Raw genomic sequence first — 15,126 nt, 5'->3', positions numbered from 1 at the left:
TCTTTGGTTCTCTTGTTCTGGTCTAAACTAAATCTCTTCTATTAAAGGAACAGTAACACTAAAAAATAAAAATGTTTTAATATAATTAAAATATATTGTACTGTTGCCCTGCACTGGTAAAAGTTGTGTGTTTGCTTCACAAAGACTACTGTAGTTAATAGAAATAGCTGTTGTGTAGCCATGGGGGCAGCCATTTAAATTGAAAAAAGGAGAAAAGGCACAGGTTACATAAGAAGATAACAGATAACTGTGTAGAATACAATGGGAATCTATGCTACTTATCTGTTATCTACTTAGTAACCTGTGCCTTTTCTCCTTTTTTCAATTTAAATGGCTGCCCCCATGGCTACACAGCCAGGGTATTTATATAAACTGTAGTAGTGTTTATGAAGCAAAAACACACTTTTACCAGTGCAGGGCAATAGTACATAATATATTAATTATTTTTATACACTTTCATTTTTTGGTGTTACTGTTCCTTTAAATGCCCAATGTCCTTCTGTTACAGTGAATTTCTCTGCATCTTTTTCATGTATAAGTTTATTTTTAGATATTTCTTATTCTGACTTTCAGCAGTGCTTTCCGTTTCTTGCACCCTGCTGCTCGGTGTCCTTTATGGGTGTATACAGTAAGACTTTTTAACCTCTATGGTTCTGAATTTTGCAAAGTGACAGGGGAAAATAAGCACTATGCTGTGGCTCAGGGGTTAGAACTATTGCCCTGCAGCACTTGGATTTTTCTGAAGAAAGCACTGTTAAAGTAGCTTGTAGTTCTTCCTTTTTCTGTGTGGGTGTCCTCCCACATTCTAAACACAGTCAAGCAGGTTATCTGACACCTATAATTTAACTTTAGGTGTGAAATTAAAGGGGTCTTAAGGCTACTGTCACAGGCATTGTTTTCTCTGCCAGGCAGAAAAATGCTGGTAGAGAAAATCCCTATTTGCCCCCCTATTATTTACGGTCAGTCAGAAAATGTACATAACACTGGGAAGTATAGAGCCAAAATTTTATTTTTTCCCACCTGCAGAAAAAATATGGCATTTGACAGTAGCCTGTATAGTGATATAGAGTCTATGAAAACCTCTGTATAAAGGTGTTGGCACTATATAAATAAAGGATAATAAAAAAAAAAAATAATCTGATCCCAGCAGGTTGATCAGCACATAGCCAGAACTCTGTCCAACTACATAGAGTTTTTAACACCTTGATGAGGCCAAAGGCCATTTCAGTTCTCACCCAGAATTTGTATCATTTGTTCAGCAGCACAAACTACCATAATGCTTTTTGCCAAGTGTATCGCCTTATCTTAATTAATTATATAATTAGTAACACAACACTTTAAGGGTAATGGTAGACAAGATTATTTGAGAGCCACATTTTAATGCCATGTTGTGACAGAGCTTGTCAAATTATCACTTGATAAACTTGTTGCTTTTTCAGACAACCACTGCCTGACAAGAGCGCGCAAAATTCAGACAATTTCAATGCCAGTCTATGAGTTGTAGTTTTAAGGCACTATGATGCAGCATTTTTGTCTATTTAAAAACAAAGTGCACAGAGCCTGACCCTTGTACCACTACACTAAAAGCAATAGCATGTTTTTCTGCACTGCTTTTTTAAGCAATCCATAACTGTGGCAACAGATAGCCTAAGGTCACCCACCACTTGCCGTACTCTGTAATGCTTGACACATGCTTGCAGTAGAGCCATTCAGTCATTAAATATAAATTGGTGGGTGTCAATACCTGACTTTGGGGCTGCATTTTTGACCTGCTTCTAAATGTGGCACTCCTATAAGGTCCAGACTGGAATTCAAAATATGTATGGGAATTTAAACTACAGAGACGCCCAAACTGCTCCCAGAAAGCCCAATAGATAACGATGGTCTGTCACCTTGCAGCAGCTCTTCTGCCATTTGCCAGAATCCACAGATTGCCAGTCCTGGCCTGACTCTAAGTGCCACTACCCTAAAGGTGACCATACATGTTAAGATCCGCTCGCTTGGTGAGGTCGCCCGTTGTTCCTGCCCCTACACGGGCCGATAAGCTGCCGAATTGGTCTAAGGGACCGATATCGGCAGCTACAACCGGCCCGTGTATGGCCACCTTAAGAGTTGTTTCTGTATGGTTTCATTATACAGGAACCACTTATCTTCAGATTCTAAGTAACAAAAAATGTATTTATTACAGTAATACAGTAACCTTACTAAAGGAAAACACATGCATTTATTGTATCTATAGTTATTAAAACAAAAAACTGTCATCTACAAAATTATAGGAACTAAATATATGGCATTTTGTCCTGCATTCTTACTACTATTACTTACATTTAAAATATCTTAATCAGGGTTTATCAAACTTGTTCTCAGGGAACTAAGATTTAGCCTGGAAGTCAGGCTTGGTGTTGCTTCAAGAACTGGTTTAGAATAAATAATAATATATAAATTTGAATCAGTACTGCCTTTAGTAGGAAGAAAATTCACTAAAGGAAAAAACATAGAAAACCACCTCCCCCCACCAAAAAAAACCAGTCATCGATTTTGTTTTCCGACCTACAGTCTGAACGATGCTAAATATAACCAACAGAATCTTCCGTTTACAAAGTAAAAGCTATAAATATAATATAGGGCTGGGTGGAAGTATGTGTGTGTACTTAAGCGTTAATAGCACAGATACAAAGTTTGCTTGCAGATTTTGCCGGTGACAGGCCTCTAAACACATCACTTATGAAACTATCGCATAATATTGCACAAGTTTCAATAAAATATATTGTTATCCGGTAGTTTATAAAATACGTATCACTGCTGGTAACTCTACTCGAATAATTTTACCATAACAGTCTTCACCTCCGATTACAAATAAGGATTGTTCATTATTGCCTTCTTTTAACAAGGAATAAAGTTTTTAACCTACAACAAAAAAAAACCCTGTGGGCCCGGAACGTGTATTCCACTCCCGCACGAACGCAAGACGCCGCGTCATAACGGTTATCCGAGACAAGAGGTGTCGTCAGCATTTGAGTGACGGGAGTTACAACCAATCGATGTCACGTATTATCCTAGTATCACCAATCAGCATTTTGACTGCTTGACAGCTAACTAGAAAGTGCATAGCCAATAGGGGTGCATAATTGTGATGGAGAACTTGTCCACCCTATCACACACAAGATTTGTTTATCTTTGCGTCCAATACACTCTTTAACCTTTCCCGTGACGCTCCGCTAGTTGCACAGCTAGGTTCCGGTTGATCGGTTGCCATGGCGGCGGCTGCTGGCAGCCCCGGTGCGGCTTATGAGTGTAATATCTGCTTGGAGACAGCGCGGGAACCTGTTGTCAGCGTGTGTGGGCATTTGTACTGGTGAGTGGAATGTGATGTGTCTGCCCTGTAGGCAGGTCTCTGCTAAGCTTGTTAATTCTGCTTTGCTGAGACTGTGTCCTTCAGTGGGTATGTATTTAGTTTGCTGTAGGAATGCATTGTTAGGGGGTTCGGCTACGGTCAGAAAGCTATCAGTAAAGTACAAGACCGAAATATTCAGGAAAGCTTCACCCCAACTGAAACTGTTCCCCTATAAAGGACTCAAAGCATTGGATGAGGGGAAAGAATGAGGCCCAGAGTACTAGTTGGAATGTGTTGAATGCTCTTAGAACCATATCATGTGACCTGTAGCTACAGCATGTTAAAGGGTAACTAAAATGCAATATAAGTTGCATGTCATGAAAAACAAACCTTCTAAACGTATTAAAATTTGCCTCCATACAAAAACTATTTTTTTGCAATGAAAAAAGGAAAATTGTCTGCAATGATTTAAAAAAATAAAATAAAATAAAATAAAAATGGAGACCTTACTGTTACATTGTTTCAATGTTTTCTGTTTTTTTTTTTTTCTTGAAGCAGGAGTCTGATTATGATTGACAATCATGTTTAATACAGCTATTGGGTGGGGCTCCCATTGCCTGCCATAGAAGATGTATTTGAGTTAATTCTTTCATAAAAGCAGACTTAAGCACAAATAATTCATGTAGAGGATCAAGATTGTGTGCGAGTTGGTTATTTTGAAAGAGTGATTTCCTTTAGGCAATTGGAATGCATCCCCAATGATGAATTAGTCCTCACTGACTACTCCATGAACAAAAAAAACAGACTGAAGAGTAACTTAAATATTAAAGAAATAGTACAAAATATATTTTTTGACCAATCATATTTTCTTAAGATAAAGCTGATTTTTATTTTTGCATCAGTTCCCCTTTGACATTTTGTAATCTTGTTATAAGCAAATTTTAACAGGTTCTCTTGATGTATTTTCACTGTACCCTGCAATCTTCTATGTTTAACCCAATCTTACAGTGAATATATTAATCCTTTCACTTATTGAGCCCCTTTGATCCACGCCATGATTTGTGTTGTTGGATTAAACTGAAACCCTGGAACTGCAGATTCTACATTGCTGGTACATATGTGCCTGTGCCCTGTAGATGCTTGAAATTAAAGGTGACAATTAGAGGATCCTTTGATGCTTGTTCTAGAAAATCAATGTCTTCATAATTCTACAATTGAATTATAAACTAGGCTATATCTGCAAGCACAGCCATTTTAAGCACAAATATTCCAATAGAACCTGTAAGCACAGCTGGTACAATATTGTTTTTTGTCTTAGCCAAAGAAAGTGCATTTTGCTTTACATATTTCATTATATCATTAAAACTCACTTGGCTTAAGCCAGAAAACGCAAAGTATGTTCAGATTCATATGTTTAAAATGAATATTTTTTCACAAACGACCGCAAGGCTAAACAGATAATGTGTCCAAAGTATAAACACTGATTTGTTAGTGTAAACAGATTTTGTTTATATGTATTGTATGGAAGAGACGCTTGTAAAATGCCACTGCTTGTAGTTTCTGTATGTGTGTTTATATAACAACGCTGATCGTTAAAACTGCATTGTGTTCTGTATTCTGATGTTATGTTTGTGTTTTACAGCTGGCCTTGTCTGCATCAGGTATGTATTTATTAATAAAAAAGTAGAATGAGTTAAATTCTTCTTTAGCTTTGTAGCAGCAGCAGCTAGCAGTGCTAACGGTTTCATTCAGATCACATGTTCAGTGTTACAGAAATATTTATTTGTAATAAAAGCATAACATAGATAAACTACTGTAGTATACATGAAGGGTATTTTATTTGTTTGTAGTAGTTCAAACCGTTTGCATATTGACTGCAACCTGTTCATATAGTGAAAAGTATGTATGTATGTATGTATATCTTAATTTATAAAGCGCTACTTATGTATGCAGCGCTGTACAGTACAATACATTAATACAAACAGGGGATTATTAAATAATAGATAAATACAAAGTACAACAATAAATACAGATAGATACAAGATAAATACAGTTGCAATAAGTTAAGAGTCAAAGACACAAGAAGATGGAGGTCCCCGTAGAGCTTACAATCTATATGGGAGGGTAACTTACAGACACAAATAGGCAAATGCACTATAAGTGCTGTAGGTCACAGTGGGTGACACTACAATATAAGTGCTGATTCCCAGATCAGGTGCTGGGTGAGTGCTCCAAAAGGTAGTCTTTAAGTTTAATTTTAAAAAGACTGGGGGAGGATTCTCTTCGGAGGAAATCAGGGAGGGCATTCCAAATGTAAGGGGCAGCAAGGCAGAAAAGTTTAAGGCGGGAAACAGCAGTAGTAGTGGGGGGCGCAACCAAACGATCGCTCTGTGAGGAACGAAGGAGTCGGCCAGGAACATACAGAGACACAAGGGAAGAGATGTAGTGAGGAGCAGAGGAATGGAGGGCTTTGAAGGTTAAAGGAACAGTAACACCAAAAAATGAAAGAGCTTTAAAGTAATAAAAATATAATGCACTGTTGCCCTGCACTGGTAAAACTGGTGTGTTTGCTACAGTAACACTACTATAATTTATATAATAAGCTGCTGTGTAGCCATGGGGGGCAGCCATTCAAGCTGGAGAAAAGGCACAGGTTACATAGCAGATAACAGATAAGCTCTGTGGAATACAATAGTGTTTTATCTGTTATCTGCTATGTGCCTGTGCCTTTTCTCCTTTGAATGGCTACCTCCATGGCTACATAGCAACTTATTTATATAAATTATAGTAGACTTTCTGAAGTAAACACACAACTTTTACCAGTGCAGGGCAACAGCACATTATATTTTAGTTACTTTTATACACTTTGATTTTTTGGTGTTACTGTTCCTTTAAGAGAAGGAGTTTGTAAGATATTCTTTGTTTAACAGGAAGCCACGATAAGGACTTTAGCAGGGGAAGGGCCTGAACTCTCCTGGATGAGAGGAGGAGAATTCTGGCAGCAGTATTTAATATAGACTGTAGGGGGGAGAGATTGGAGTTAGGGAGGCCGGTTAGTAGCAGGTTACAGTAGTCAAATGAAAAGTGAAATAAAACACTTGCCCCACAGGAAGCAAAGGCTTGTGTATCTTTTAGGGCTCTGGTACACGGGGAGATTAGTCGCCCGCGACAAAACTCCCTGCTCGCGGGCGACTAATCTCCCCGAGTTGCCTTCCCCCTGCCATCCCACCGGCGTACGTGTAAGTCGCCGGCGGGATGGCAGACGCGGCAGCGCGATTTCGCACAAATCGGCGAAAAAGACTCGCGAGGCTTTTTCTGCGATTTTCCCCGTGTACCAGAGCCCTTATAGGTATTACCAGCTTCTAAACTTCCTGTGGCTTTCCTTACATTACAATTGGTGTTCTAAATGATCAGAACAGAGGGGAAGCCTTTAATCATATGACTTATTTAAACTTAAAAAAAACTGATTGACCCAGAGCCTTCATCCTGCTTAACAGTTTGTTAAAAAGACAATACGTTTGAAAACAGCTGTCACTCTCTATCTCCATATATTTGCCATTGTGAATCCAAAGCCAGGTTCAGCTTTTAATAAGGTATGGAGCAGTTCATGTAGAAGAGCTTTTATTAACTGTGGTGTATCATGTTTATGTTTAGACAAATCAAATTTGTCTAAATCTGCTGCAGAGTCTTGGTGCACTTAGCTTATGTAATGGGAAAGTAACCCTGCCATTGGTAATATCTGCGTCAGGGTTCAACACATTAGTAAGAAGGTGTTCTTCTGTGGTTGGGGGGAGCTGGGATGAACCTAGGAAATGAACAATTAGTAATGACATGATTCACATAGTCATGGTGACACATTCCTGAAAACTGAAAGGTTTTACTGTATATTCAAAATGCCCACTTGATGTTGGTTGAGAGGAAAAGTGATAAAGAATAGGGTAAACAGGACCTGCAGAGAAGGAAATTCAGAAATTCAAAACAGAAGTTAGAGAGAGAAAGAAAAGATGGTAAGAAAAGATAGTAATAGGGCTGGATGAGTTGCAGTGCTCTCACAGTAGAGAAAAATTAGTTGGGGTTTCATTTTAACCCTTGTCAGAAGTAATAACTTCTTAGTGATTTATGTTTAATATGTCTTTTTTTATGAATGATCAAAAGTAATGTTAGCTAATAAAAATGTTCATTAAACAGACATTGCAGTCAGTTTTTGTTAATGTGTCACATACTGCAATATAATTATTGGCCCAAAACTAAGACTTATTTTGTTGTTACTAGTGGTTGGAGACCCGACCGGATCGCCAAGAATGCCCTGTTTGTAAGGCCGGTATAAGCAGAGAGAAGGTTATTCCTATTTACGGCAGAGGAGACAGTAACCAGAAGGACCCAAGGTAGCAAATATGTTATAAGGCTATAAAATTATATGGATGAGGCCCATAAGGAATTTTGTTTGCAGTGATCAGATGAAGTGCTCTGCCTATGATTGCTAACAACAGAAAGCACCACCAGTAATTTTTAGCTATAGTGTAGCTTTTAGTCAGTGGGAAGCAGTCATGGCATTTGTGTTGGTATACTAGAAATTTGGTCAAACAGCAGGCCTGTCAGCAGGTAATTGTGCATACAGAACTTCTCACAAAGGACCAGCATCATATATAGAAGGACTAAACCAATATTTACTATAACTTACTATAGTAAATGTTTTATTATTTCCTATAATATTTCCATGTTTCTCAATTTTGAAGCATTGAGAGAGATATGTAAATAGACAATTTTATTAATTAAATAATAGGCGTTGGCAGAATGAGCGTGAATTGTTTAGTATATTGTATGATTCTGAGTGCCCCCACATACCATAGGAAGCACACCTACAACTAAATATTTGTATATTTTTATATAAATGCACACCTATGTATGATATATGTAAGCCCATGTTTATTCTTTTGATTTCTTACTTTTCTTTCCTGTCTTTGAAAGATTGAAGACTCCTCCCAGACCACAGGGACAGAGACCAGAGCCAGAGAACAGAGCAGGAGGAGTATGTTTTTTATATGAGTTGTACAGGGTGGGCCATTTATATGGATACACCTTAACATAATGGGAATGGATTCCCATTATGTTAAGTATCCATATAAATGGCCCACCCTGTATATTTCAGTTATAAAATGTTTTCAGGATTGTGACTTCAGCCACCGTTTGTGAATAACTAGTTGCTCTTGCACTCGCTCTGGCTTCTTAAAGTCTGAAGTCTTAGGGGGCAGCAACTATTGTGGGAACTCTAAAACTAATCCTGTTGCTGGAAATGAAAATCCAGAAGGACTGTGACCCAGGAATGCAGCATGATACTGTGGTGCCAAAGAATTACAGTACATAGGGCACTTGCACATAGGTCTGTTTGACTTGCACGAGATAATAAAATTACCTGCTACAGGATGCTTCCATTGGACCTGGAAGGGAAACACTGTGTGTTGATAGCCTAAAATGTACACTATTGCATTTTGTTGTGTGCCGTAGCTAGTCAAAGTGAGCCTGTCTAAGGGCTCTTACACACAGATGTGTTTTTTGCATTTGATGCAAGTTTTAGGTGCAGGTTTCAGCACACCCAAATGCATCAGCTAATTGATTCCTTATATTCTGCCTGGTTGTACTCATGAATGTTCAAAGTTTTGTTCTATGGCATCCATGTTTTATTTTGGTTATTTATTTTTAGATGCTACACACTGTATTTTCTTGTACTTGATGCCTCTTCATAAGACAGTTAATTACAGGGTTGCTTTTGGAACTGACAAAAACGCACTTCTGTGCTTTAAATAACAACACAATGCAATATATATGTGTTTTGATGCACTCAGTATGCATTTGTAACCACATAAACATCTGTGTGTAAGACCCCTTATAGAGATGATAACAGTTAAGTCTTTCAAGCTGAACTGTAAAGGTGGCCATACACGGGCCGACTATAGCTGCCGATATCGGTCCCTTGGACTGATTCGGCAGCTAATCGGCCCGTGTATGGGGAGAGCAGATCGGCCTGGCCGACCGATATCTGGCCTGAAATTGGCCAGATCTCGATCGGCCAGGTTAGAAAATCTGGTCGGATCGGGGACCGCATCGGCTCGTTGATGCGGTCCCCGATCCGACTGCCCCATTGCCTCCCACATAATCCAATCGTCTGGCCCCAGGGCCAAACGATCGGATTATTATTTTTTTTACCTAAATGGTCCCCGATATCGCCCACCCGTAGGTGGGGATATCGGGGGAACATCCGCTCGCTTGGCGACATCGCCAAGCGAGCGGATCTGCTCGTGTATGGCCACCTGAACTGTACTCGACTACTGAAAAAGGTGTGTGATAAAGAATCAGCTGTTCTTTTTAAGTGTATAGGTTAACACTCCTTAAGCCTCAACCTTTAACCTTTCTTGTACACATTTTTGTCTGTTTTCTTTTTATCTAAATTTTTGTAGCTCTTACCCTTCCTCCTATTCCTTTTTCCTTATCCCCTGTGATTTTCATTTTGTGCATCTTTATTTCCTGTTTTCATATTCAGTTTGTCCAATTCCTGCCATATCTTCTCTTTCCCAGGGAGTTCCAGGTTTTACAGACACAGGATTCCACATGTCTTTCGGCATTGGAGCTTTCCCTTTTGGCTTTTTTACCACAGTCTTTAATACTAATGATCTTCACTCTGCTCCGCGTGCAGGTAACTTTACATCTGAAAAATAAAAATGCAAATACAAAATAGTGCAATATGTTTCAAAAGTTAATGAAACTAAAGTGAAAGAGTTGTGCCTGTAACTCCAAATGCGCATAAAATCCCTAATCGCAGTGTGGTGTAGTTGCACACTCACCAGATGGTAATTAAGATATGCAGAGGTAAATGAAATCCACTGTTGATAGAAGTAGGTTCAAGATCTCCATTCAGTTTGGAAAAGCAAAATATAAAACAGAATATAGTGTAATACCCTTTATTAAAAATAGTCCTGCTGCAGTACAGGCTACTTACAGTATCTGGATAAGAACAAAACATATCACAAACAGCTCTATGTGTTTCACATGTCCGACATGCTTCACCAGAAGCAATAAAAATGTGATTTAAAAACATCATCTTATATTGGCAAATCGCATGCATAAAATGGTGATTAAGATGAGAAACAGCTGTCCCAAAGAGCATAGGTGCACATTAAACATGAACCGATGGGGAAAAAGGAGGAGGGAGTAGTGCCACAAACCCATATAATTGTGCTCCGCCCACCATATAGAGGAGCTGCATACAAATCCCATGAATCCCCCATGGCCAGTTTTTTTTTTTTTTTTTTTTTTCTTTTTCTTTTTCTCTTTCCCCTCTTCTCATTTATTCCTTTTACCTTTTCTCCTTCCACCCCTTTCCTTCTCATAACATAAAAACAAAAAAAAACAAAAGCAAAACTAAAATGCTGCCAAATCTAGCTCTGTATTTAAACCATGAGATTGTAGTGTGTTTAGTTTTAAAATCCAAAAGATCTTGCGCTGACCTAATTTAATGAATTTATCACCCCCTCTGATGTTAGAGGAAATTTGTTCTAATCCCAAAAACACCAGGCCAGTGGGATCGCAATTATGTACCATCTTAAAGTGGTTATTTTTTTAAAGTGGTTATAAATGGTTATTTTTGCCAAACTTAATATTACGGATATGTTCCCTTATTCTAGTACTGATGGATCTAATAATTCTCCATACATACCACATATTACAAGGACACACCAATAAATAAACCACGTAAATGGAAAGGAAATTAATAAATTCTCTAACCATAGGTATAGCCTCTATATGTAATTTCTTGGGGGCTACATAAAAGTAAGTAGTGCATCTCTTTTTGCCACATTTATATGTCCCCTTCAAACCAAAGTTGTTGATGCATTTTCTATCATCATCAACTGCAAGTTATCTTACCATATCTATGAGTATTTGAAGGCAACTTCTACTACCTTAGCCTTTGCATTTGCCATCAGGGTTATGCTTCATATTGAGATGGAAGTAATTTCATGGCTAATTAGTGGCTTCCTGGCAACTGATGTCATCAGACGGCCTTCATTTGTCATTAATAGCTGATGAGAGGGGCATTACAATATCTGAGAGCCTTTTGGGACATCATTTGTCCCAAATATATACATTTTTCTGATATGACAGGCATTTAGTTGAATTTATTCAGTTAGAATTTCCTGACATGACTACATAGAAATTCATTCATTTCCAAGGCATAATATAGCCTTGCTAAATAGCCAAGCTTCATTATTGTTCTTATCTCATTTGTACATTTTCTGTGACCAACTTTTAGTTGCTTAAACAAGTTAAAAGTTTGATAAGGACAGGGCAAAGGGCTCTTTTCCAGAGAGAGTGTATAACATTCTCACCTGAGTGCACCACCTTGCACACATATTTGTGTGTCCCAACCTTTTTTATATGTGCTGGCTGCCAAATTGTGTGCTGATATAATCATATGATCAGGTGATATGTTTCCTTAGCACTAACAATGTGACCCACATGGCACACAAAGAGTAAGGAAATGTGCAAGGAGAACCTGAGTAGATCGACTGTGGCCACAATAACACAATGTCCCATTTATGTAGTATTTTCTTAACCAGTCCCCAGTTTCTCTTTCATCAGTTTTCTCTTTCATATGATAGTGCACTAAGGAATAATGTGGTAAGAAGCACTGAGAATCAATTGTCTAGATCAGAATGCAAAGAAGTAAAAAAATGCAGAAATGCTATTTGCTGCATCAGGAAAATTGGAATTAAAGATTACACTCCCCAGCTTTGTATGACAATCAACAACTAAATGAGCTTTCATGTACTTATTTACACCACCCACATTAGAAGTCGATTGTGAATGAAGTAGGTGGTCCAACATTGCACGCAGTGTTATATTATGGTGAAGGCCACTCCCTAGTTCAGCTGTATCCCTAGATTGTATTATAAACTATATGGATAACAGCTGAATTGATTCAAAATGTTTCCAATGTCTTCTAACTTTACACTTTTTTTTTATTATCTTTTGCCACCTCATTAAGCGTTTAAATGCAGCAGAACTTTATTTAACCTGGATCCAGCATTAAACAGACTGTAACCTAAAAAACATATTGCACTGTCATGCTGGTACTTTTGTGTGAATTCTGTAGATCAGTGCTGTCCAACTGGCGGCCCGCGGGCCATCTGTGTGGCCCCCCACCTGTCTGGCTGCTTTGATAACTTACCTTTGTGTAAGATTTAAATGGTATCAGTACTGGCCCCCTGCATGGTTAACACCTCAGATTCAGGCTGTAAACCCCCTGTATTGTTTAAAAATGTAATCCCCTGTGTTGTTCACACCTTTTAATCCCCACATTGTTCATCCCCTGCAGTGTTCACACCTCAGGCTCATGCTGTAATCACCTACATTGTTCCCCTGTTCACACCTACGTTTTTTTAATATATAATTATTGTGCAGACTTTAGGAGCAGTGGCAGCATTGTGTCACTGTAGGCTGCCTGTGTGTGCCATACAGACAGGCAGCATAGGGCAGGCAGAGTATGGAACACACAGGCAGCATAGGGCAGGCAGAGTATGGCACACACAGGCAGCGTAGGGCAGGCAGAGTATGGCACACACAGGCAGCGTAGGGCAGGCAGAGTATGGCACACACACACAGGCAGGGTAGGGAAGGCAGAGTATGGCACACACACGCAGGCAGGGTAGGGAAGGCAGAGTGTGGTGCACACAGGCAGGGTAGGGAAGGCAGAGTATGGCACACACAGGCAGGGTAGGGAAGGCAGAGTATGGCAGGTTTTTGCTGTACTACCACCATTAATATGGCTGTGGTCATGCGATAACATGGCTGTGGTTTCAAGTGGGTGTGGTTTTAAAAGGGGGAGTGGTCAAAACTAGCTTTCATTATCGGCCCTCCACCACGGAGGCCAGAAAAATTCCAGCCCTCAGTGCCACAGAAGTTGGACAGCACTGCTGTAGATCGTATGATTGACTGCACTTGACAAGTTAAGTGCTGACACATTCTATGTCAAATATATATTGATGTACCCTCTTCATTCTCTGCAGGATTTGTACACTCAACTATAATTTTAATTAATCTTTATATTTCTATTACCTTTTTTCTACTCTGCTTTCACATTTTTTTTTCACTTATTGTCCTCTCTTCTGGTTTTAGATACGGGACTCCCACAAAGTAGATTTTTTGGATTGCCAGACTCCCTCTTCCTCATCATTGCCGCCTTCTTTTTTCTCTGGTTGATCAGTGTGTAAGGACTGGGTGGTTTGCTTCTGCTAGCTCATCAGCTGGAAGGTTAAGCTCTCTTTACCCTGAAATGCTTCTGTTTCCACTCGCTGCATCCCCTACTTTGGGAACGGTTTCACCACTAATAACACTCCAGGCCATATATGAACATAAATACTTCTTTACAAGTGTATTCTGTTAAATAACTTTCACTAGGCACTTTAAATATGGCCATTTAAGCATATTGTTTTGTTTTGTACAGAAAGGCAATTTGCCTCAATAGTTCCCTTTATATATCTTGAAAACTTAATGAAAGCAATTGAATTCTTGTTGACAAATTACTCCATGGTAAATGTCTAGACTTTTACTGGACACAGTTGTAGTCCAATTCTCCAAAAGTTGTTGTTTTGGTTTTTTTTTTTGTTATTTCTTTCATGTAACCTGTTGGATTTAGCCCTTAACAATGGGATGGTTTTAAGATCTGCACTAAACATTTTTTAAAAAGTTGTGGAGCTAGACTTCTAACTTGTGTAACCAATTGTACTATGGCATCTCTAAAAATGACTTCATGCCGATTTAAAGTTAGAGAACAGCGAGAATATTTGTGCAGGATTACTCTATAGAAAACATTTCTTGGTTTCTGCAGGGAATTCCAGTGGTGCATACTTCTAGGTAAGATGCACAAATGAACCATACAGAATTTTTGGAAGGCTGGGGGAGCTTAAAATGACTCTGGCCTATGCAAAGGCTACAATGCTTATCTCTGTACTTAAAGATGTTTTATCAGTAAATGAATGAGTCTTTACTTAAAATGTGTTCTTGTTTTTAATGGTCTGGATTGAATTGTACACTGTTGGATTAAAAGGTTGTGGATATCTGACAGGCTAGCATTTTATTCTTAAACCAAGATTGTTAATATGAAGGTGGTCCTTGCTGCTATAAGGGCCGTGGCAGACGCGGAGATTAGTAACCCGCGACAACTCTCCCTTGTCGTGGGCGACTAATCTCCCCATCTGCCAGGGCCCTAACAGCCACAAAAAAATGACTATATGTTGGGAAATCAGGCCTAGCTCACAGTTCATCCCATGGGTGAGCACTGATTGAGATCAGGGTTTTGTGCAAGCCACTCTGTTTCTTCCACTCACTTTTAAGCAAATCTCTGTGGACATTGCATTATACATAGACGCATTATCTTGCTGATACAGGAAATAGCCTCCCCCTAACTGTTGCCATGAAGTAATGTATGCAGCTGCTTTTGCTGGAATCAGTGGAACTAACCTAAGCAACAAAAACTATCCCCAAACTATTATTCCTCATCCAAACATTACAGTCGGCATTACATATTCACGTAGGTAACATTCTCTGGGCCCATCATCCCTCATTCTCCTCAGCATGGTTTAATGAAGCTGCCAAGAGATAAATGTATCATCTTTATGCCCCAATAATGAAATATACATCTCTAATGCTGTTAAAATTATGGGTAGAACATTTGCCCTCTTTAAGGCCACCAGATATCCCATTTTGGGGTTTACTCTGCAGATAACTCCAACTTTTCT

General features: G+C 39.0%; 2 protein-coding genes across 6 annotated transcripts in view; one reads left to right on the top strand and one right to left on the bottom strand.

Moving 5' to 3' along the window:
• Window positions 1-3,029, bottom strand: part of agpat1 (1-acylglycerol-3-phosphate O-acyltransferase 1) — a 28,778-nt gene extending 25,749 nt beyond the window's left edge. For 2 of the 5 annotated variants that reach the window (XM_012967818.3, XM_012967820.3), the window contains exon 1: window positions 2,912-3,029. In XM_012967818.3, coding sequence (XP_012823272.2) covers window positions 2,912-3,014 — 103 coding nt within the window. In that variant the 5' untranslated portion in view covers window positions 3,015-3,029. Of the gene's footprint in view, window positions 1-2,325; window positions 2,409-2,829 lie in introns of those variants that run through there. The other 3 variants (XM_012967827.3, XM_012967822.3, XM_018096082.2) reach the window with 3 other exon arrangements.
• Window positions 3,030-3,241: 212 nt separating this feature from the next.
• rnf5 (ring finger protein 5) lies at window positions 3,242-14,375 on the top strand. Its single transcript, NM_001017071.2, has 6 exons — window positions 3,242-3,355; window positions 4,977-4,995; window positions 7,607-7,719; window positions 8,303-8,363; window positions 9,908-10,025; window positions 13,505-14,375. The coding sequence occupies exons 1-6, from the start codon at window positions 3,255-3,257 to the stop codon at window positions 13,597-13,599; spliced, it is 507 nt and encodes a 168-aa protein (NP_001017071.1). The 5' UTR covers window positions 3,242-3,254; the 3' UTR covers window positions 13,600-14,375.
• Window positions 14,376-15,126: the final 751 nt, after the last annotated feature.

The sequence above is a fragment of the Xenopus tropicalis genome, chromosome 8 (genome assembly GCF_000004195.4).
Source record: "Xenopus tropicalis strain Nigerian chromosome 8, UCB_Xtro_10.0, whole genome shotgun sequence".
Taxonomy (NCBI): domain Eukaryota; kingdom Metazoa; phylum Chordata; class Amphibia; order Anura; family Pipidae; genus Xenopus; species Xenopus tropicalis.
The sequence above is the reverse complement of the archived record's forward strand: the minus strand, read 5'-3'. Positions and strand labels throughout refer to the sequence as shown.

Coding starts and splice junctions, on each gene's coding strand:
- rnf5 (NM_001017071.2), top strand. CDS start 3,255: ATGGCGGCGGCTGCTGGCAGCCCCGGTGCGGCTTATGAGTGTAATATC. Junction 7,720..8,302: donor AGTAACCAGAAGGACCCAAG/GTAGCAAATATG, acceptor TGTCTTTGAAAG/ATTGAAGACTCCTCCCAGAC. Junction 8,364..9,907: donor CAGAGAACAGAGCAGGAGGA/GTATGTTTTTTA, acceptor TCTCTTTCCCAG/GGAGTTCCAGGTTTTACAGA.